General features: G+C 40.3%; 1 protein-coding gene across 10 annotated transcripts in view; it reads left to right on the plus strand.

Moving 5' to 3' along the window:
* The window catches only part of HECW2 (HECT, C2 and WW domain containing E3 ubiquitin protein ligase 2), a 456,160-nt gene that overhangs the window by 380,374 nt on the left and 52,129 nt on the right, over positions 1-23,657 (plus strand). For all 10 annotated transcript variants that reach the window (XM_022567294.2, XM_089915956.1, XM_089915960.1 and 7 more), the window contains 7 exons: positions 2,174-2,294; positions 4,007-4,120; positions 15,343-15,495; positions 17,500-17,598; positions 20,362-20,491; positions 21,735-21,881; positions 22,571-22,685. In XM_022567294.2, coding sequence (XP_022423002.2) covers positions 2,174-2,294; positions 4,007-4,120; positions 15,343-15,495; positions 17,500-17,598; positions 20,362-20,491; positions 21,735-21,881; positions 22,571-22,685 — 879 coding nt within the window. The remainder of the gene's footprint in view (positions 1-2,173; positions 2,295-4,006; positions 4,121-15,342; positions 15,496-17,499; positions 17,599-20,361; positions 20,492-21,734; positions 21,882-22,570; positions 22,686-23,657) is intronic.

A 23,657-nucleotide genomic window follows, 5' to 3' on the forward strand; every position in this document is an offset into this window, starting at 1 on the left:
TGTGTTTAGTATTCACAACTATGCAGATAATAGCAATAACAGCTAACGTTTACATGGGGCTGCTTATGCAGCCGGCACTGCGCGAAGTGCCATACCACACATACACTAACTCATTTAGTCCACAAGTGTGGCCCAGATCTCTCACTGGGACTCCAGTACTATATTTTCAAGTGTCCGCAAGGTATATCCACCTGAACAGCTGTCCTCTCCAGCTTAGTATGTAGAAAGCCTCATATGCTCCTGTCCACCAGCATCATTTCCCATGCTGCTTTAGCATCAGACAGACCTGGCTCAGATCCTAAATCTACTATCCACTGTCATATGACTTCAGTTTCCTTAGTTACAAAGTGGTGATGACAGTAATAATACTAATGCCTGCTTCTTAGACTTGTGAGGATTTCCCAAGATCCTCTCTGTAAAGTGAATGGTCCTTAATGCATAGCAGACACAACAAATGACAGCTATTGTTATTGTTTAAAAAGCTTTATATTGGGCTTCCCTGGTGGCGCAGAAGTGGCACGCTCACACTTCTCAGCTAGGTCTTTAAAAATTCTTCTCATAATTTCATACCAAACTTCTGACCAATTTAATTTCCTACTTACGTCCTAGCACTCCCCCTCTGCTCTAGGTTAGTGGGGTCTCCTCCGTGTCTTCTGAACATGCAGGCAATGCTTATTCCAGCTCTTGCTGCCCTGCCCCAGTATAGACTATAGTTCTCCCATGTTTATAAGGCCTGGTTCCAATAACATCTCCTCCCTGAAGTCTTTTCCATTTTGATCTCTGCTTATCTTCATTTACTGTTACTTTTCTATAACACTGATCTCAGATGCATCCTCACTGAGTGGCGGTGGCACAGTGGAGAGCACGTGCTTCACCTAATGGGGCAGCTGCCCTCTGTAGCCCCAGGGAAATGCAAGCCAGTTGTTGCAGGAGTTCCCAACTGACTTTCACGAGAAATCAGGATTTTTTTTTTCTACTTGAAATCTCCTCATTCTTAAATGTTGGCAGTTAATTTAAAATCTTTAGAACATTGTGTGGCAAACAAAATCTATAGGGCTGGGTATAGCCCCAGGGCTATCGTTTTGTTCCTTCTGCTTTAGAGTTTGTATACCATCTAGTTTAAGACTTAAATATTCTCTAGTTGTTTGATATGTTCTATTTCTGTCTTCCCAACCAAGATATCCACTCCAGCAACCCGACCTTATCCATTCTGAGCATCTGTTGCTGAACCTAACACAGTATTAGCAAAAAATAATCATCACTTAGTCGATTCATGCATAAAGATATATTTAAGGATCTTACATGGTATGTAATGCACAAGACATCACAATTTTTGTTTTCTGGTTTCTTTTATTGTTTTGTGAAATATGCCTTGGAAATACCCAGTGTTTTTGTCATGGCGCCGATGCCCATATTCATCATCAGTTTTGTATCCCCGCTCGTTGGTTAGTCACAGTGTGACACAAAACCAGGTTTTTCTATGGAAAGAGGAACAAACCATGTTGCTTTTATATTTTATTAATGATGCTTGCCGTGGAATGACATGTAATGACATGACATCTTTAGATAATCTGTAGATAATTACAGTACTTGGCATGTATTAAGAATGCAACAAATCACAGTATTTTTATTCTGCATAACCAGGAGACATGTGCCTTCTGCAATTATGGCTGAATTCTGTTTTCAAATCAAGATTATTCTACCCTGCGGTATGAAATATAATGTTGTAGGTTTTTCATCAAGTATGGAAACTCACTGTTCTTGCTTTGCATACCACATACTTTCACACTATAACTTCCTGTCTATTTGCTGTGATATCATCTCAGCCGCAAGCAAAGATATTCCACCCTGAACAGTTACCATTAGACATGAGTAACTGTTTGACTCATATTGATTTGGACTGAAAAGAGGAACATATTTGACTAACACATGGGCACCATTGTAACTCTTCAAACAGGATTTGAAGGCCACAAAGAAGACATCTTAAGATCCTGGTTAAGCTCTGTGATAGCCTTCGACTTGGAGAGGTGAAAAGTGCAGGGACCTAAAAGTATTGCCTCCTTTTACTTGTTAACTGTGGTCTCAGCCCCATGGTAATATTTTTCATGGTGATGTGATGAACATAAGGACATCGCACAAATCCACACCCTTGTCTCTTCGTGCTTTGTTGTAGGTACTCAGCGTGCCAATGCCCGTGCTCCAGCCCCTTACAAGCGAGACTTTGAAGCCAAACTAAGAAACTTTTACAGGAAGTTAGAGACTAAAGGATATGGACAAGGCCCAGGGAAATTAAAGTAAGTCAAAATAATACAAACCCCAGGATTTGTAGATGGTGAAAAGATGGGATGCAATTTGGAATGTAGGAAATGGATTGATTAGGGATGACCAGCCTTCGTTTTAGTCGGCATAATTATTTGGGCATGTGTAAATTACAGGATCATCTAAAACATAGTTCTTGAATTAAGCACAATTAAACTTACGGTTTTAAAACAGACAGGAAAGAGATGACCATGTTTCACATAAAAATAAGGCAAAATTAAAAGCTGATTTATTTTGTTCTCCTGAAAAGTACCTCTTGGTTGACTTATATTGCATATTCATTAGATATAAGGCTGTCAAAGTGTCTTCTATTGCACGTCACTGTCTCCTGGGCTGACCTGAGTGTAGGACTACTGCTCAGCTCTGTTGCCTTCTGTGAAGTAAGCTTAACTTGTCCAACGGAATATGTCATGAATGTTGTTTCTGCTTGTCTTTATCCACCTCCCTTTAAATGGGGAAATTGAAACATCATCCTGTTGTTTGGCCTAGAATTATCTGAACTTCCTACTTACCCATACTCCCTTCAGCCCCACCTCCACCCCTGTCCCATGTCCCCACTAGAGATCACTATGCCACTTGAGAGAGGACAGAGGAGGGAGGGTCTGACTGCAGAAGCGTCGGGACCTGGGTGTGTGAGAGAATTGCCCAGCCCAGCAGGCACACGGCTCACTGCCCCCCATGCAGGGCTTGCTCATCTGAACTCACAGGTTCCCCTTTCATCACCCTCGAAAACATCAGCCCGCCCCAAACACCGTACCTCTCTGAGCTTCACTTACTAAGGTCTTGCTGATCAAGCTTTCATGCCTTCAGCCTCCCTATCATCTCCCTTTCCATTACTATTTGCATTAAGGGAAAATTGACACCTGTTTAAGGGTGACTTAAATTGTCATTGTCACAAGTAGATTAATCAACCACCAGTATCATTCATTTGTATCTGTCACTTAGGGAATCTCAAGATTCACTTAATTTTAAAGTTAAACTAAGGACAACAGGGCTTCCCTGGTGGCGCAGTGGTTGAGAGTCCGCCTGCCAATGCAGGGGACACGGGTTCGTGCCCCGGTCTGGGAAGATCCCACATGCCGCAGAGCGGCTGGGCCCGTGAGCCATGGCTGCTGAGCCTGCGCGTCCGGAGCCTGTGCTCCGCAGCAGGAGAGGCCACAACAGTGAGAAGCCCGCGTACCGCAAAAAAAAAAAAAAAAAAAAAACTAAGCACAACAGTAAACTCCACTGCTTTGGAGGACACTGAGAATTTTTTTGTCCTTCTTGTTCTCACTGTTATCTTTCTAGGTACTTAAGAATTGAATTCCTAAGTGCATTCAGGCTTAAATCATTACCTCCTAGGGTTGCTCTTCCTTTCCTAAACAAATGTTTTGTGTGTGTGTGTTGTTTTTTAATTATTTTCCTTCTGGGATAAATTGATGTGACCATTCAGAAAGGACTCTTGCATTGGTTTTACAGGTCTTAGGTGGGGTGCTCTATTTACCAATGATTCTCTGTTGTAACTTGTTAATGCTATTAAGAGTTACAGACAGATGTGTGCTTTATTGCAGATAGCGATGATAGTAAGTCACTCCACTTTTCACCTAATTAATTGTGGTAAGTGGAAATTAAATGGCAAGTGCCCAGTTCTGGAAAGATAAGGATTAGGAAATAATCTGTATTTTTCAAATTGTCTTTCTCTGGACAGGTTAATTATCAGAAGAGATCACTTGCTCGAAGATGCTTTTAATCAGATTATGGGCTACTCCAGAAAAGACCTGCAGAGAAATAAGCTGTATGTCACATTTGTTGGGGAGGAAGGGTGAGTAGCACAGAGAAGTGGCCTGTGAAGCACAGGCTGTGGCTGCCGGAGGATGTTTCCCCACACTGTCCCCTGCGGTTGCCTGAAACAGGAAATCCTTCTGACGGAAAATGCTGTTCTCATACACTTAAACCTTTCAGTTTTGTTTTTTTTTTTTAAGCTTCCTTTGATTTTTAAATCATTTGACATAGAAATTCTTTGGTAAAAGCTCATAACTATAGATCATTTTTGAGAGCAGAAACTTAGTTTCGTTTCTTCTCCCCGTAACTCTTTCTCTCAAAGGGAAAACATGTTTGTTTGTTTGTTCGTTTTATTGAAGTGCAGTTGATTTACGATGTTGTATTAATTACTGCTGTACAGCAAAGTGACTCAGTTATACATATGTATACATTCTTTTTCAAATTATTTTCCATTATGGTTTATCACAGGATATTGAATATAGTTCCCTGTGCTATACAATAGGATCTTGTTGTTTATTCATCCTCTATATAATAGTTTGCATCTGCTAACCCCAAGCTCCTCCCACTCTATCCCTCCCTCCCCCCCACCCCCCCGCCACCCTGGCAACCACAAGTCTGTTCTCTGTGTCCGTGAGTCTGTTTCTGTTTTGTAGATACGTTCATTTCTGTCATCTTTTAGATTCCACATATAAGTGATATCATATAGTATTTGTCTTTCTCTTTCTGACTTACTTCACTTAGTATGATAATCTCTGGGTCAATCCATGTTGCTACAAATGGCATCATTTCATTTTTTATGGCTGAGTAATATTCCATTATATATGTGTACCACATCTTCTCTAGCCATTCATGTGTCGAAGGACATTTAGGTTGTTTCCAGGTCCTTGGCTATTGTGAATAGTGCTGCTATGAACGTAGGGGTGCATGTATCTTTTTTGAATTAGAGTTTTGTTTGGGTATATGCCCAGGAGCGGGATTGCTGGATCATATGGCAACTCTATTTTTAGTTTTTGAGGAAGCTTCATACTGTTTTCCATAGTGGCTGTACCCATATACATTCCCACCAACAGTGTAAGAGGGTTCAAAACATGGGCTTTGAGATTTAAAAAAAGCAAGGAATTGCATTTTAACATCTATGATCTTGTTATGTGCACAGGAATACTAAGTAAATCGTACTTCACCTGTTAAATAAGCTCAGTTTCAGAATCACGAATTAGAAACTAGTGTTTGCTAGAGAGTAGGGGGCATAGGGAGGATGCAGGATGGGCGAAATAGGAGAAGGGGATTAAGAGGCGCAAACTTCCATTTGTAAAATAAAGAAGTCACAGGATGTAATGTACAGCAAAGGGAATATAGTCAATAGCATTGTAATAACTTTGTATGCTGACAAGATGGTAACTAGACTCACAGTGGTGGCCATCTAACAATGTATCAAATTATGGAATCACTACTTTGTATAGCTGCAACTAAAATGATATTGTATGTCAACTGTACTTCAATTTTAAAAAGATAGAAAAAGAGGAAAAAAGAAGAATCCTTCTGTTCTACCTGGAAATCTCCCCAGCAGTATCTCTTGGGCCTTGGTTCTTATTTCTCTGTCCCCACTTTTTCTCTTTCTTTGGCACACCTACCAAAATAACTGCCTGCCATAAACAGAGTCCAGCCTTGTATGACTCTTCCATGAGTGTGCTCATAGAGATAAGGGTTAGGAAATGAATGACTAAAGACTCCTACACGGTGTTTATTGCATTCAAATAGGCATAACGGTGGTTTTATGACTCCTCAGAAGATGAAAGCTCTCATCTCTCCTAGACCCCTTACTCTTTCCTCATTTCAGGTTTAGGTTTGGAGTCTCAGCACCTTCTTTGTAGACATCACTAGAGTGAATTTTAAAACTACCACGTGATTGTCTGAACTCGGGTTGTCTTCTCTTTAACTCCTTAACTGCTGTTGATTTGGATCATTTTAAGGCTACCTCTCTCAGCCTTGGCCAGGAATAAAGTATACTAGATTATGGAATCGTAGCAATAATATTCAATAAATTCAGCCATTTGGTTTATGGTTGATGAAATGGAGCTGTCAAAGTATAAAATAGGGCTTCCCTGGTGGCGCAGTGGTTGAGGGTCCACCTGCTGATGCAGGGGACGCGGGTTTGTGCCCTGGTCCGGGAAGATCCCACATGCCGCGGAGCGGCTGGGCCCGTGAGCCATGGCCGCTGAGCCTGCGCGTCCAGAGCCTGTGCTCCACAACGGGAGAGGCCACAACAGTGAGAGGCCCGCGTACCGCAAAAAAAAATTTTTTTTAAGTATAAAATAATTCACATGTGCTAGTAGAACTAGATAATAGTAAAATTGAGATTTAAAATTAGGTCTCTTGTCTTCCATCCAGGATTCTTAGACCAGCACTGGGATTTAGGCAAAACTCCTAAACTCTGATCTATCTGAATTTTTTCCTACCCATGGATCTTTTCACTATTCCAGCTAGTGACTGATAACTTCTCTTGTCACATATAGTGTTGTATAGTCTCCCAGCTGTGACTAGATTAAAGTAAAATACTACATGGGAAAACAATATAATGTGACAAAGTTTGAGAAGCTTGCCTGAGACTTGAGCCTTTTGTTGCTGACAAGCCTTAATGGTTCTAGCTTTTGTTAGTTGTCTTAAAGATGCAGGTGGGCAATTGAAAATGAAGGCAAATGTTTTTAGCCTAATCACAGGTATGCATGGGATTCCACGTATTTCCTTACATAACTAGTCTGGTTTGGATGAGAATACTTTTCCTCCCCCAGAACTCCAGCTGCCTTTCTTCTTTGTTGGACCACAGTTTGTTGAGATCTCAGAGATGTAGGCAAGCGTCTTTGGAAACCCTGGTACTTAGGTTTGAATAGAACAGATGCTATCATGTTTGGTCATCCTAAAGCTGTCTCCGCATGGTCTGGACTGACATCCATTCCTAGGAGGAGGCCCAGGCAGAGTGGGGCCTGAAACCTTATTTAATTGCCACTAATGTCCAAATGTTTCCTGCCTCCATTTCTTGTCTTCTTCCTGTAACCCTAGAAGGAAAATAAGAGGGAGGATATTTTGAGGTGTGACCTCAGCCCTCAGGGACAATCTCTTAATCAGGCCCCTCTGCATACGGTTTTTTGAAACTGGAATGGGGCCAGATAACTTCTGGTCTCATGGCTTTATCATGTCAGTATCATACATATAGATTGTTAGATATAGACTTTATTTTGCTATTAAGGCATTGGGAATACATAATACTATTTTGAAAGATTAACGCAGTATGCTTGCTAAAAAATTGAAACCTCAAAACAACATAAAATTAAGAAGTTATTTTAGCCTTTGTCATCTTGCTACATTAAAATTAAAGATCATAACATTTCTTTCTGAATTATAATAAATACCCAAAGAGAAAAGCTACCTAGGTTTTTCTATGGAATTGTGAAATGGAGCTGAAAGTTTTCTGGTCACTTTTCCTTCATTAATTTTAATGCCCTCAAAATGTGTCATTTTGTAAGTTCTTCATGTCTAGCTCTAGTAATAGGTATTAAAAAACGTATATGCCTAGTGCCCAGATGTTGGCTTGCAATATCATCCTTCGATAAAAGGGACTAGGGCTCCTTGGAGAAATGGGTGATTCTAGGACTGGGGCAGGAAATATACAAGACGGCACCTGAAGCATCTTGTGCCAGAAAATATAGAGGAGCTCAGACAGCTCACAGTGATGTCAAAGGGACACAAGAACCAACTGAAAGAGCTGCCAGTGGTCAAAGGTGGAATAATTTGAGCAAAAAAATAAAGTAGTATTGGATTAGAACCCCAAAGTATAAAATAAATATCTATATACTGATATAAATAAAATAAATATCTATATACTGATATAAATACACAATTGAATAAATAGATAAATAACAATAGACAAATTTGTGCAGATTTCCAAATAATTCTGCATAATTCCCTGCTCCTTAATTGTGAGTTGCACATAGTGACTTTCTTCCAAATAATACAGTATGAAAGGGGGAAAAAGAAGTTAAGTCTACAGTGGAGAAGCCTGACAAACACACAGCCAGGTGATCAAGGCTAAAATCTAAAATCAACAGTGATATATCCTGTTGATAGTATGTACCCTTGGTATGATGTGATGAGAATGACACTTTACTGTCTTCCTCCCAAAAACATGTAACACCAGTCTAATCAGGAGAAAACATCAGATAAATCCAAATTGAGGAACATTCTACAAGATTACCTTATCAGTGCCCCTTAAAACTGTCAAGGTCATCAAAAACCAAAAGCATCTAAGAAACTGTCACAGCCAAGATGAACCTAAGGAAACATGGCAATTAAATGTAATGTGGTATCCTGAATGGGATCCTGGATCAGTAAAGGGACATTAAGCAAAAACAAAAGAAATCTGACTAAAGTATAGGTTTTAGTTAATAATGTATCAATATCAGTTCATTTTGTAACAAATGTACTGTACTTATGTAAGATGTTGATAAGAGGGAAACTTGAGTGTGAGGTATATAAGAATTCTCCCTATTGTCTTTGTAACTTTTCTATAAATCAAAAACTAATCTAAAATAGAACATTTATTAAAGAAAGCATAGAGTCAGGATTTGGGGAGATTTAGAGAATGTTTCCCTGAACAACTTTTCTTATTTCTTTGTTGTCTGATGAGTGATTGCCACCAGGGTAATTTTTGGTATGTGTATACTTCCTTTTGCACTTGAGGTCAGGAGAGTAATAAGTATATAGATACAGTTAATTCTGTGGAAGGAATTAGTAGAGGTATTGATTGGTATGTATAGAGTATTATTTTGTGTTGCTGAAGTCAACTTTGTTATCTGTGAGGGAATAATACTTTGCAATTCTTATTGATACCATCTCACTGATTGTATTTTCTACCTGTCATAATCAGGGTCTTTATTTATAATAGATTAGTGAGAGCATAAAGAGAAAAGAATTTATTTTTAAGAATAATGCGTCTGCCTGCCCTCCAAAAAGGTGTGAATTAGCAGATTCACTCAGAGACTTCAGCTCTGCTTTAAGATGTTTCTTTGCGTAGGTCTTGACACATGATATATAGGTTGTTCCTGAAATGGAAGAGCTGAGTCAAGAGAAATGATGGGAAATGTTATAGTCATAAGTTTACAGGACGACTGCAAATTCCATGTGAGGTAGAATTAACCCCAGAATAGTAGAGATGCCTGTATTCAATTAAAAATACAAAAATAAATCTAGAATCTATTAATGTAAATATACTAGTTGACAGCTAAGTATTATATCTCACTAAAATAATGCTTCATGTTATGCTTGGCTTTTTTCTGAAAAGCAGATGGTTTCTAAGCAAAACACTGTGATTTAATTTGGTCAGCGCTGAAGGTTTTGTTCTAGTCATTAAAATTTCTACCCAACTTAATTTGGTTATCTGCTCTTCCAAAGTGGGGAAGAGGAGAAGACAGCAGTGGTGGAAGAGCTTGAAAACTGAGTCATCTTGACTGAATGTGGTGGGAAATTGCATACTCTAGTTGCCTCTTTCTGTTGTGCTTCTGTCCGCCTAGAAGTTGCTTCTTTAGGAAGGGAGCCAGTAGAATACCACATATTCTCTAGTGTATTATTTTCTTCTAAATGTGTGGTGTCAAAACTTAGCTAGGCAGACTATTGTGTTCTGATGGGACATTTGGGGCCATTCACTTCTTTTTATTTTTTTTTTATTGAAGTACAGTTGATTTACAATATTGTGTTAGTTTCAGGTGTACATTCACTTCGTAGTACCCAAAACAAGTAAGGAAATAATGGCCTGGATAAAGAGAGGATGTTTACACTGTGATTGCCTCGCCTCTTTTTTTTCCTCCATGGCCAGCTCTATAAAAGGCACCTTTCTTTAGGAAAGAATGAGTTCATTATATGTAAGGTGCCATTGATGTGACATTAGTCATCTGTCTTGCAAAGCCACACTTGGACTAGGGAGGGGATGCGTGCAAACAGGTTTAGTTTGGGGGTTTAAGAGCAGGTGCACTCTTCCTGTGATATTTCTACTTAGACAGATGACAGAAGCATCTAGGCAGAAGCATCTCATCCTCCCTAGTTGCTTGGACAGAAGCAACTAGGGAGGATGAGATCTGAAAGGTTTTCTTGGGTCCCTGCTTATAAAATAACCAGCAGCTCTTAACATCTGACTGATCTAGAAGTTGTTTGGGGTCCTGGGCTTGATCATTTATTCCTCAGAAATTTGTAAAGCTTCAAGTGAAACTTTATGGTGCTGCTTGTTTTCTTCTAAAAAGAGACACTTGCAGGATAGCCTAACTGATCCATACCATGCTGGAGAAGGGTGCTTCTGTATCTAGGCTTTGGCTTGGTATCACCAGGTAAAACTTTGTCATACTAATTGCTCACAAAATTCCTTACTCACCCATCAGGCCTTCTTAAGTGGCTCAAGAACCAAAGCCTTGCTGCTGTAAGTATCTGAGGCTGAATCAGGTGTGTAGGCCATTTGTGCCTGAACCAACTCGTAAGAAAGCAGAGTCTTCCAGAAAACTTGTAGGAAATGATAGTGAGACTTCCCAATGGCACCATCCTCTTTCATTTTATAGTCTACTTCCTTTGGAATACTTGGTAAATTTTAGTTGAAAATAAAGAACAGGAGAATAGAACTATTTATTTTAACAAATACTGGCTGCTACTAACAACTCGGGTGGTGTCAGCCCAGCAACGGGATGGTGTTTAAAATGCCTTATCAACACTTCATGGGGCTCAAAACGACATTGCCACCCTAAGGACATCTGTGCTTATTCCGAAATGGCCTCAGATGCAGCTGTTGTGTGGCTACACACCCGTTGTCCGGAGTTTCATTATTTCCATGCCAAGTCTTTAGCTGTGGAACCAACCTAACTGGGAGAACAGGAATGTAACAAATGAGCCCTGTGATATGAGTCATATTAACTATTTATATGGAAGAGCTTGCTAAGACAGGAAGCGCATGCATAAGGTATCCTGCTGGGACACGTCTTATTGAATTAGGTAGACATATGTAATGTGTAGTCAACAACCTGCCCTCAGATATGCGGTTCTAAATTTCAGATTATAATCAAATCAAACTTTAAAAACTGTCTTGGCTTTAGAGTGACTCTAACAGTGCTGCTAGAGTTAAAAAAACAGCAGATAAAAGCCTGAGCAGTTGAGGAAGATACATTTCCCTCCTAGAGGAGCTGCTAGCTTTGTTCTCTCTTGGGAAAAAAAGGAGTTTTACTTTTCAACTTAACTCCTCAGGGGACATTCATTGTATCTTTAGCCAGATTTAGTTATCATCATGAAAAAGGAACCAATCAGTGAGGTCCATCTTTGTTGTTTTAACAAACTCTACCGTATTAGAAGATATTAGACTTGGAAAAGACAAGGAGCAAGCTTTCTAAGCATAATTCACTTGAGCGATTTCTGACAGTGTTTACTAATCGGGTTGTCTCTTAAGGACTGGCATGACCTATTAATGCATTGAATATAAGGCAGACTTGTGCAAAACTGTTCACTCCGCTAGATGTGAAATAACAATGTAAATTATGTTGATTTCCTTTAGAGAGCATCAGACAGCTCCACTCAGTGATTCAACAGTATAAACTGATCCCCTCCTATGTATCAGGCTAAGTACTCAGGATCCGAAAATGAGAAAGACATAGTCCCTGCCCTCAGTAGGTTTACAGTTTAGATGTGTGTCTGGTGGGAGGCAGACACATAGGCAGACAATTATAAGACACTCTGCTAAGTGCGGTATTATTAAAACACTGAGAGCTGAAGCTCAGTGAAAACCTGCTGTTTCTAACTGAATGCCACTGTTTAATTTTAAGCAGCTAAAAACCCATTTTACTTATACCAGTTGTCTCTTTGTAAGAAAACTGACTCACAGAGTGTTTGACTCATGTTTCAGCTGTCTGTGACCCTTATCCTCCTGTGCCTTGATTGTGTCTGAAGGTTTCTGCAGAGCAGGGACCCCTCAGGCCAAGGCTCACTCACGGTCTCACCCTAGGGTGTGTGCAACTCTCCTGGAGGTTGCATACACCCTAGGGTATCGTTGTCATTTTATCTTGCCTTGAAGTGATCCTCACTAAAGAAGAGGGTTTAGGGTAAGTCAGGTTTTTTAATAAAGCAGCATTTTCCTCCTACTTTCTTCTGTAGCAGGGGTTGACAAACTTTCTCTGTAAAGGGCCAGATAGTAAATATTTTAGGCTTTACAGACCATACATTCCCTGTTGCACCTACTCAACTCTGCCATCCTAACAGGAAAGCAGCCCCAGACAACACATAAACAAATGGGCGTGGCTGTGTTCCAATAAAACTTTATTTACAAAGCCAGGGGGTGGGCCAGATTTGGCCCTCAGGCCATAGTTTGCCATAAGCAACGTTGTTTTGCTTATGAGAGTTTAAAATTTATTGAAGGGTGAGCTGTAAGGAGTAATGAACATTACGCTTGGGATCAGGAAACCGGTGTCAAGACCTGGATCCTCCACTGCAGCTTTCGTTTGATACAAGTCAGTGATTTCCTTCAGCCCCAGTCTTCTCAATGAAATGAGGGGATGGGCGAAATGACTGCTCAGATACTATTGATGGCATTCTCTGTTTCTGAAGAGACACAGGGGTCTGAAATTCACCATCGATAGGAAATTTAGAGCTGTTTTGCATCCACAGGGATCCAGGTAGACTGGAATCATGAACTCAGTCTCACAAAGTGAAATTTAGTAGGAAAAGTATAACGTCTAGTACTTAGGTTTTAAAAAGGTACAGTGAGGGGCTTCCCTGGTGGCGCAGTGGTTGAGAGTCCGCCTGCTGATGCAGGGGACACAGGTTCGTGCCCCGGTCCAGGAAGATCCCACATGCCGCAGAGCGGCTGGGCCCGTGAGCCATGGCCGCTGAACCTGTGCGTCCGGAGCCTGTGCTCCGCAACGGGTGAGAGGCCCGCGTACCGCAAAAAAACAAAACAAAACAAAAAAGATACAGTGAACGTGCAGACAGTATGGGAGAGTCCTAGGTTAAAGAAGCATAGGTGAAAGGTTTGAGCTGATGACTAGTTTATGATGAGTCAACAGAGTCAAGTGACTGCCCCACAAGGCAGAGTGACATTAAGCTGCATTAGTGGGGAAAAGTTCCAGGAAAAGAGGTCAAGAGCCCTTTCTAAGTTTTTGTTAACGAGACCACACCTTGAGTGTTGTGATCAGCATAGACACCACCCCTTAGGTCAGACTTTGACACCTGGAGCGTGTCCAGAGCAGAGGACCAGTGTGGTGAGGGAATTCCCTACCCTGCATTGAGAGGAGGTTGAAAGAAGTGTCTGTGTTCATGAGTGAGGAGGGGGCAGGGACCAAGGATTATGGAAACTGCTGAACTTAGAGTTCTTGTAGAAAATGACTTTTGAAAAAAAATTTACATCTCTAGCATCTAGATTAATACCCAAAGCATAATAGGCACTCAAATATTTGTTGAAAGAAAACCTCTGAGTATGTGAAGAACGTTCAAGTGGAAAAAGTATTCTACTTGTTCTTGGTGGCGTCAGAGACCGCAACGAGGACAGTGGAAGGAAGCCACGAGACACTGCCTTGGTCTCGGCACCAAGAGGGGTAGCCTGCGTCACTGTACCTGGCAGGCAGCCGGAGGGCTGCTTTGGGAGCCCCCCCCAGGGTGATCTGAGCATAGTCCCACGGTTCCTGGTAGCCACAGTATATTCAGCTGCCCCAGAAGGCAGTTCTGTCATGTCACCTTAAGGCCTCTCTGGCCTTGAGAGTCTGCTGTGTTTGCATTTTTCTGTACACATAGGTTTCTTGTCAGTCTACACTCATATCTCCCAAAGTGCAGTGTGGACTGGTGAGGTGTGAAATGACTGTAGCTATTACATAGACTGACATTTTTTATTTTAATGTTTATGTGTTTCTTTTAATGTGTATTAGAAAAGATATAAAGCTAGCACATCATAATTCCATCAATATTGTGTAAGACAAGGCTACATTGGAAAAGCAAGTAAAGCTAGAAATATTAAGGAAATGGCAGTGCGTATATCGCAAAAATTGAGAAGGTAGTTAGGTGGATAGCTGAGGTCTGTTCTAAGTAAATTCTATTAAACTCTTGTCTAAGACATACAAAAGCCATTTCAGTTTTCTTACTAGTATTCCAACTCCCTCTTCTACCTATAATAGGATGCTTTTCTCTATCACACAATCCCACCACCACCCAAGACTCAGATGATTTCTTTGTCATTAAAAAAAAAAAACAAAAAACAGTAATGCCCACTGGAGGAAATTCCATAAGAGGAAAAAAAATAGAGTGAACAAAGGAAGTCTTATAAAATCCCACCACTCCAACTTATCTGTAGCTTTCATTCCCCCTTCAGAATTCCTTCCTGTCTTTGAACCCTTGTGTAAACTTTTTATCATAGGGTAGATGTACTTTACATTTTTCATTTTAAATTGAGCATATCGAATTGCTTTATTGCAAACTCCTCTTTGCTGTGTTTTTTGCTCTCAGCATTTTTGGCCACTTGTCATTCCTCAAACCTCACACAATAATTTCTCAAAATTTACTTTGACCCTGATGTCTTTGTAAGTAAAATGGAATTTACACTGTAGTTCAGGCGCTGGAGTTTCAGCCTCTTCTCCAAATACCTTACCGAGGAAGCTTTAGACACCCTCACTTTTCTTGTTTATAGTTTTCCATGGCATTTTATAATTTAAAGTTTTCACGTGAACCCTATCATTCCATCTTTTGCCTCTGATCTCCCTAGGAGGCCTTGTATCTGTAATATCCTCTCACCAATCCACTAAAGTCTCTTTCCTTCCCATTTAAAAGTGTTTCAGAAATCCATGAGGACTCCATGTCCCATGGATGTATGTAGCTGATGCCCTCTGGTTTAACCTGCTTAAATAAAGCATTCCCACTGTACTCTCTCTCCCCATAACCTGGCTCTGGGCATTTCAATTTACCTTTTTCTGCATATTTATACAATCAAATTATTAGCATACTGCCTATCTCATCCATTATCTGATATGTAGCTTTAGTTTTAGATATGCTCCATATAAATGTCCATTACGTTATTTTGGGTCAAAACATGTTTGAGATCAGTAATCATGATCATTCAACATCCAGTGTTTTGGACAATCCTGGTATGTGGATAATTAGACTTCTAAGGAGTGTTCTGTAGAGAGTTGAGCACTGTAGAAAATGTGCCTAATAAGTAGAAAAAAATAATAACTGGTTGTTCTTTTTGTGAATTTTTTAAAGGCTGGATTACAGTGGACCTTCCAGAGAGTTTTTCTTCCTGGTATCCAGAGAACTCTTTAACCCATATTATGGCTTATTTGAATATTCAGCCAATGACACATACACAGTACAAATAAGTCCCATGTCTGCTTTTGTAGACAATCACCATGAATGGTAAGTATTTTTTTTCTCCAACGCTTTTCTTCAGCTGATTTTCTGTGATATTAGTTTTTATAGGAACCCACACTTCTTTTTTAAACATTTTTTCCCTTGGAGAAAATCATATTTTCAGTTAACTATCTCATTTGACTCTTGTTTGTGTTGTCAAATTTAATATACAGGCAGTCTCCAAGCTAGGAATAGATTATGTTCCATAAGACCAATTTTAAGTGAGTTGGGTAGAATTCAAAAGGTTTTTTCCACCGAAGGAAAGTTGCGGGTGATGTTAGGTTCCCAGCAAGACCCTAAATCCCTCTCTGCAGCTTTGGGCCACTCTGAGATCTGACGGGGGCAGGTGGGGGGTGAGTAGGGGAATGTCCTGACCCAGAGGTCAGGCAGCTTCTGGAGCAGCCCTTGGGGAAGTGGCTAACACTGGGGGAGGGGCAGAGCAGCTGGGCTGTTGGTGTTCTAGGGAGAGGGAGGGCGGGAGGATGGGGTGTCCTGGAGGAACGGAAGGTGGAAGAGAATGCTGGCAGGCAGGCAGGCAGGAGTGCGGAGTCACAGCAGTGGCCCCTTACCCTAGTGACTGGTTCAAGTTTGTAGCCAGGAATTGCCCCTTTCCTAATTTCTCACACAAAACCAAGGAAAACTGGGCTAGGATTCCCATCTGGGAATTATTTATTCTGAAAATCCTGAATTGCACTCTTTTCATGACATTTATTTTTACATGCCTGCATTTATAGACTTGAAGTATCTTTATAACCCCTGTTTGCTTGTTCCTGTTCATTTTCACTATAGTAACAAAAAAGAGAACATGAGTACGACTCATGGAAACAATTTCTTTGAGTCATGAGGTTAATATTGGTGGGTGGAGGGCATTAAGTTTTAGGACTTACTCTTCAAATTAACTTCCGTTTAACTACAATTTGGAGTCCTCCTAAGAGTAGCTATGGCAGTTATACTAACATAAGTGGATAAAGAAAAACAAAGCTGCTGGACATTCATCTTAAAATGGTTGCCTAACACTAAAATTACAAATGAATAGTATGAACCTCAGTGTGGATTTACACTTTCGGAAGGCATCAGGTTTTCAAAGAGCTAGAAACTTGAATACTTCCGAAAAAGAAAATACATGTACATCTCAGCAAACCCAGTCGTGACAGATATATTTAATAAATTTTCCGAAGTGATTCAGTATAGAATTGAGCACTCAAATTTTGAAGAACAGAATGTCCCATGAGGAAACTCCCTCAAATGTACACATGCATAATTCTTGGATTGTGAGTTATCTTCAAGAGAGGGGTTTGAGAGAGAACAGAAATAGGAACTTTCTCACTCTGAGACTGGGCTTTTCCTCAAAAGGGAATTGCCACTAGGTTTGCATTAGATAAATCCTGCTAATATTCATGCAAGCAAACTACAAGGGGACAACATTTTCCCCACCACCACTGGTCTCATTCTGTCAACATTTCTTAGAAGTGATGTAGGGAAATTTCACTGCCATGCTAACAGGAAATTCATGTTGGCCATGTAGGGTGCTACATGGTGGACATTACTGACACGGGGTGAAAGTGGAGCAGTATCTCTCTGAACATCAGAGTGAAACAGATTTCTTCTACAAGGAGATGTGACTATCAGCCTGATGAGGACCCAGCCTGCAGTGCACACAGACTCTCATGGACAAACTTAGATGATTAGAGCTGGAAAGCATTCTTGAGAGCCAATTGAACCGTTCAGAAACTGCTCCATGGGGCTTCCCTGGTGGCGCAGTGGTTGAGAATCCGCCTGCCGATGCAGGGGACACGGGTTCGTGCCCTGGTCCGGGAAGATCCCATGTGCCGCGGAGCGGCTGGGCCCGTGAGCCATGGCTGCTGAGCCTGCGCGTCCGGAGCCTGTGCTCCGCAGCGGGAGAGGCCACGACAGTAGAGGCCCGCGTACCGCAAAAAAAAAAAAAAAAAAAAACAGAAGGAAAGAAATTGCTCCATGATGTGTAAGCCATCTCCTGCTTTTCCTTCACAGGTTCCGGTTCAGTGGTAGGATCCTTGGTCTTGCACTAATTCACCAGTATTTGTTGGATGCCTTCTTCACACGGCCCTTTTATAAGGCTCTTCTCAGAATGTAAGAGTGTTTTTATTGCTTATGTAATTAGCATGTAAAGAATGTAATATTTCCTTTATCAAAAAGGGTCTTTTGACAATGTCATTTATCGGCTCACTATCTCAAATCTATTACTTAATAGTGATTTAGATTTCTGAAACTAATCAACTAATATAATTTCAAATGTGGTTACTGGATTTTTCCAGCTTCTGTTCCTTTATTCCTGTCTTGCTCCCAAAGGCTTAGTTTTGCTCCACTCTGAATAATTCATCCTCATTTGTTGCTACACATGTGTCTTCAAAACACTTGTACTTCAAATACAGTGCTGGAATTCCTGTGGTATTAATGCCGGTTATTAATAGAATAGTTGTGGCTTAGTCTTGGTGACTCACAGCCCCCCATCTTTCACAAAATGCATTTTACATTTTGCTTTATGCAAACTTTCAACTGTTTATTCTTGGTTCATATTTTCATTCTCTTTTTTTTTAATTTGTTTGTTTGTTAGAGGTGTGCAGTATTTTTTAAGTCCCATATTTATCTTGAGATCTCTCTATATGCAAGACAGTCATTTACGATGGCAGATGAAAATTTAGCATTCACAGAATTTTTTCTTCATTGTTAGCAGAATGAAAGATTGCAATTATTGTGAAATGTAGAGCAAACCGTTTCTGTCCTAGAATCAGTAGTCATTTTCAAGGATGAACAGAAGAAGGCAACTATCTGTGAGGGTAGTAGCTCAAACTTGCAATGATAAAACACAGAATGATTGCATGGCTCTGACCAGCTCATTCCTTAACCAAGGCCATGTATCTGCTTTCTGTCAAAATGGAAGCCTAGAGCTCAATTGAAAGCAAAGTATTTCTAATAGTTCTTAAAGAGGGTCAGTAGGAAGACCTTTGCCATCCTCCCTTTTGGTATATGGACCGATGAAGTCCTGGGCACCTGGACACTGGCTTCTGCCTCTCTGGTTCTTCTGGCCCATTTGCACCTTCCCATTTCATTGCCTTATCTCTCATTTTCCATTTAAGCTTCCTGAAAGAGTAGTCTACACTGACTGTTGACACACCCTCAACACATTTTAGCCTGGCTTTTTTTCCCACCAATAACCTATGGAAGCTTTTAAAGAATGTTTTTTAGTCTTTATCTTAATAGACCATTCTGCTGCTTTTGATACTGTTGACCCCTCCCTACCCCACCACCCATTTCTCTTGCGTTCTTCCTTCACTGGCCTGTGTGACACTGTGCTCTCCTGGTTCTCCTTTCACTTTTATGCCTTCTTTGTGGATGTCCTGACTTGCCCTTAAACCTCGATGTTCCTGAAGCTTCCATTCTTGTCCCCTTGCTTTCCTCTCTCTGTGTGCTCTCATGGGGTATCTCTTTACCTGTCTCATCTACTCTCCAATCCGCACCCACAGACATGATCTCCCTTGAGTCGTAGGCTCAAGCGGTCAACATTCCACTGAATATCTCCTCTTGTATGTCTCACAGGCACCTCAGAATCAACATGGTTAAAACTAGACTCATCAATTTCTCCTGACCTAAAAATGTACCTTCTCCCTTATATGCCCAGTCACAGATCAAGGTGCCAACATTCTCAAGTCACTCTGGTCAGAAATTGGGCGTCATCCTCAAACAGGGATGGTGAATACACAGCACAATTTCTTCTCTTCCCCACCTCCCACCCCATTCCCATGGTACAGGTCACAAATCATTTAGGTACTTTTTCCTGCTGAACTCGTTGTGGCCTCAGGAATTTTTCAACTTTTGGCCCTCAAGACTGCCAATGAATCAGAGTTGTCTTGTAACTTGAGTTCATTTGCCATCCTGTTTTAGATATACTTCTTTATACTACCCAGTAAAACCATTTATTAATTTCCACATTCACCTCCTAAATAATTCTTAAATTCATCTTCTCTACCCTAATAGCTGTGCCCTAATTAAAATCCTTATCTTATTTTGGCCAGATTACTGTAGTGATCTATTAATTGGTTTCCACCCAATGATTACCACCACCACCCCCAATTTTAACTAATCCTCAACACTGCCACTTCCAGAAGAACAATTTAAAGTCACATCTCATGTCTCACCATGTCATTCCCTGTTTTAAAACCTTTCAGTAGTTCTGAATCACCAAGCTCCTTAGAATGACGTTCAGACCTGCTCCCAGCTACCATCTTACAACAGGGTCATATAATAGTAACTCCACCTCATGTAGATCTTCTCTTAGAAAACCATTATAATTGTAGAGCAATTCTGTAGCTTTCAGTTTTCAGAATCACAGAAAGAATAAGAACCATGAAGAAAAAAAGGACATATGTGAATGTGGATCACAGAATCTAGTCTTTTAAAAAAAAGTTAAAATACAGTATAGAAACATATGAAGAATTTCTAATTAGGAGAATGATAATTTAAGATTGTATAACATAGCCAAAGAATACTGAACCCAAGTTGTCAACTCGAGTTCCATTTCCAGCTCTGGCATTAATTGTGGGTGACTGTGCAAATGGCAGCCACTCTTTGCACCTCCAGTTCTGTGTCTTAAAAGACAAAACAAACTGAGTGATTCCTAAGGCATTTTATATATCAGAATTTTTCAATTTTATGTCAAATTTCTGAATTATTTCACTGGTTTGGTTACTAACTTTGACGAAGAACATTCCAGAAATCACTGCCTATTTTAGTTGATCTTGTTCTTGTCATTATTTCTTAGTTTCTTTCCTCACAACTCTGGGTTTTTGCTGATAGCCATGACTACATTTTTTTTTTTTCTGTTTATCATCTTAGTCTCTGTGACCTGAGTGATCTAGAATACCTTGATGAAGAATTTCACCAGAGCCTGCAGTGGATGAAAGACAATGACATCCATGACATCCTGGACCTCACGTTCACTGTGAACGAAGAAGTTTTTGGGCAGGTCTGTGTGTGTGAATAACTGGTGACTAAGTGTGGTAATTGAAGGCTATTGGTTGGTGAAGGATTAATTCAGTGGCCTAAGATCAGATGCTTATTTATTTGTGGTTGGTTGGGTGGTTTAAACCCAGGTTTATGTACAGTTACAATATTCTTGGTTATAAAGGTTATTCTAATGCCAACTTCAGATTAAAATTTTCTAATTTATAGACTGCACTATTTGTATGTCGTAAACAATCTTTTTATTTCCAACTAAAATACCCTCATAAGATATTAGAATGTGCCTTGTACCAAATACAGTTTTTAAATATCCATGCTACCCCAGAGTTGAATATTAAATTATTTAATTGGCCCTTGTACTTAACTCTCATTCATGTTTAACAACTGAAATGGATTGTTTTGAAGCTGAGGGAAAGTAAACAATATTTTGGTGAAGGTTTGGAAACATTGTTTTTTTAAAAAGTTGGTAGAAGAGTTGGTCAAAAGATTTTCAGAAATTATATGCTAGTTCATAATTAATATTCTTAGTTAAACATTAATACTTGGCTGGTCTCCTGAATTTCGTATTTTGGAAAAGAAGTTCTCAGTTTAACATTCGCTTGAATGTAATTCTGCTTCCTTAAGGTAAACGTTTACCTAAATATTGGCTTTCTATATGTAGTTGATTGTGAATCCTAAAGGAATTTGTGAAAATGTCTTTTTGTCAAACATTCAAATAGCAGTGGGACAGAATCTGGAGCCCTTTTGTTTCCATTTAAAAGACTTATTTGTTTAATCAGGATTTAAAGCTTAACCTTGCAACACATATATATAGATTTTTTGCAATATGCGGGCCTCTCACTGTTGTGGCCTCTCCCGTTGCAGAGCACAGGCTCCGGATGCGCAGGCTCAGCGGCCATGGCTCATGGGCCCAGCCGCTCCGTGGCATGTGGGATCTTCCCGGACCGGGATACGAACCCGCGTCCCCTGCATCAGCAGGCAGACTCTCAACCACTGCGCCACCAGGGAAGCCCCGCAACACATATATTTTTAACCACTGGGGCTCTCAGACGTCTGCTCATTACTTAGCTTTCCCTGAGCATCAGTGGGTGCCTGGGCTCTGTGCTGGTGCCACACACCCTGCTTGTGGGATGTACCCAGGCCAGGGCAGAGACAGGTAGCTGGCTGATTCCAGCTCATTGGTAGCAGTGGTCTTACAACATCAAGAGTATTGCTTTATGGTCAGTCCTTTTGTTTTTTAATCGCAGATTACCGAACGAGAATTAAAACCAGGGGGTGCTAACATCCCAGTCACCGAGAAGAATAAGAAGGAGTACATCGAGAGGATGGTGAAATGGAGGATTGAGAGGGGTGTTGTGCAGCAAACAGAGAGCTTAGTGCGTGGCTTTTATGAGGTAAAGACAATCAGCAGGAGTGGGGTTCTCAGTCTGATGTCAGCAATACCTTGGTCCACTTCACTGTACTTCATATGTGTGCAATATTTCCATTTCTCTTTGGTATATTTACCGTTGCTATTTCAGTTCAAACACTTCAACAATTTTTCCTGTATGTTTTAAGAACACAAAAAAAAGCTTATTGCCCTGTTACAAGAAAACACTGAAATAAAATGACCTGCATTCAAATAGCATTTGACGATTTAATGACCACTAATAACATTTAAGTCACGCATTTTACTCATGCTCAGATATGTGTAATCAAATCTCATGCCTGATAAGTGAAATGATTGTATCTGAGGGTCAGAATGAATTGTAACAAGTATTCCATATGACTTCTTCTGTGAAAAAGCCATAGCTAAAATAAAAATAAACTGTGAAAGTGACTGGAGCACTAGATCTTCTCCCAAAGAGAAAAAAAACTGGATTAATCAGTGACCAATTATAAAACAAAAATTCTGTTGAAAACCTCATCAACCTTGTACTAAAAATATATTTGTAGAGAGCTTTGCATGTTTTAAAGTGCCTCCACAGAATACATCCATAGTATTCCCAACACTCCCTGTGCCCTCCTTTTCTGATGAGGCTTAATTATAGCTGAGGCTTCTCCAGGTTCTTAAGCCATGTCCTATATTCTTTTTATTCCACAGGTGGTGGATGCCAGGCTGGTATCTGTTTTTGATGCGAGAGAACTAGAACTGGTCATCGCAGGCACAGCTGAAATAGACCTAAGTGATTGGAGGAACAACACAGAATATAGAGGAGGTGAAATTTGACTTATAGATGGCTGGATTTAAAGTTTCAGATTAGAGGGAAGCAAGCGGTTTGGCACGTTGGCCTGGATCCAGGACAGACAGAGGCACTTGCGCTCTAATCATAGGTCTGATGCAGTCTCCTTTGAGACCTTGGGCAAGGTACATGCCCTTCTTTCCCTAGCTACCTCATCTGTCAAGTGGAAGGAGAGCTGTTTACACACCAGCTAAGGATGTCACAACTCTTAATTGTTAGTGAAGAAATGTGGCCATAGGAACATCAATTAATGGTTTTACGGTGTTGTTAGTGAAGCACCAGGGAGCTCATATCCAGCTGGTCAAACTCCACCTATTCTGCCTTCATTCTCAAACCTGAAGAGGCATACCCTCTGAGCTTCTTAATGAACAAACACAGTTTTTCTACATTTCACTTGAACTGCTTACCAGTTGTAATTCACAGTTGAAACACATGAATGGAGTAAGATATGGTTCTCAGATTTAAGGTTTCTTGAACAAGCCCTTCTAAAATTCAAGCATTAAGTTCAACTGAAAAGGAAACTGCTGTAAGGTTAGTTAAAAACTACACACGTCACCAAATGGGAAGTTTTAGGACTGGCATTTCTGTAGATCAATACAAATTTTCAATTAGTAACTGGCATCGAAGCCTGTGAAATTTGCTGAATCAAGACCCATGGAAAGGGACCTGATGCTAACCCAGAGTTAAAGTTTTATTCAATACTTTTAATCAAAGAAAGAATACATTTTCTGAAATTTATTGTAGTGTTATAAAGTGTTCAGAAAGTCGTGACAAATGACGGTTGGTTTTTGTTTTTGTTTTTGAACTCAGAATGTAAGAGGTTAGCAGTGGTTCTGAACTTGGAGAGTGAAGAATACAATCTTTAAGTCACTGAATTAATCAGTTAGACTAAAATGAGAGCTGAGCAGTTCTCCAATTATCTGTAAATTGAAACAGAGATTTAAAAAA

This window comes from Delphinapterus leucas, chromosome 8 (assembly GCF_059928025.1).
Source record: "Delphinapterus leucas isolate spDelLeu-1000000601 "Yukka" chromosome 8, BTC_Dleu_Yukka2, whole genome shotgun sequence".
NCBI lineage: Eukaryota > Metazoa > Chordata > Mammalia > Artiodactyla > Monodontidae > Delphinapterus > Delphinapterus leucas.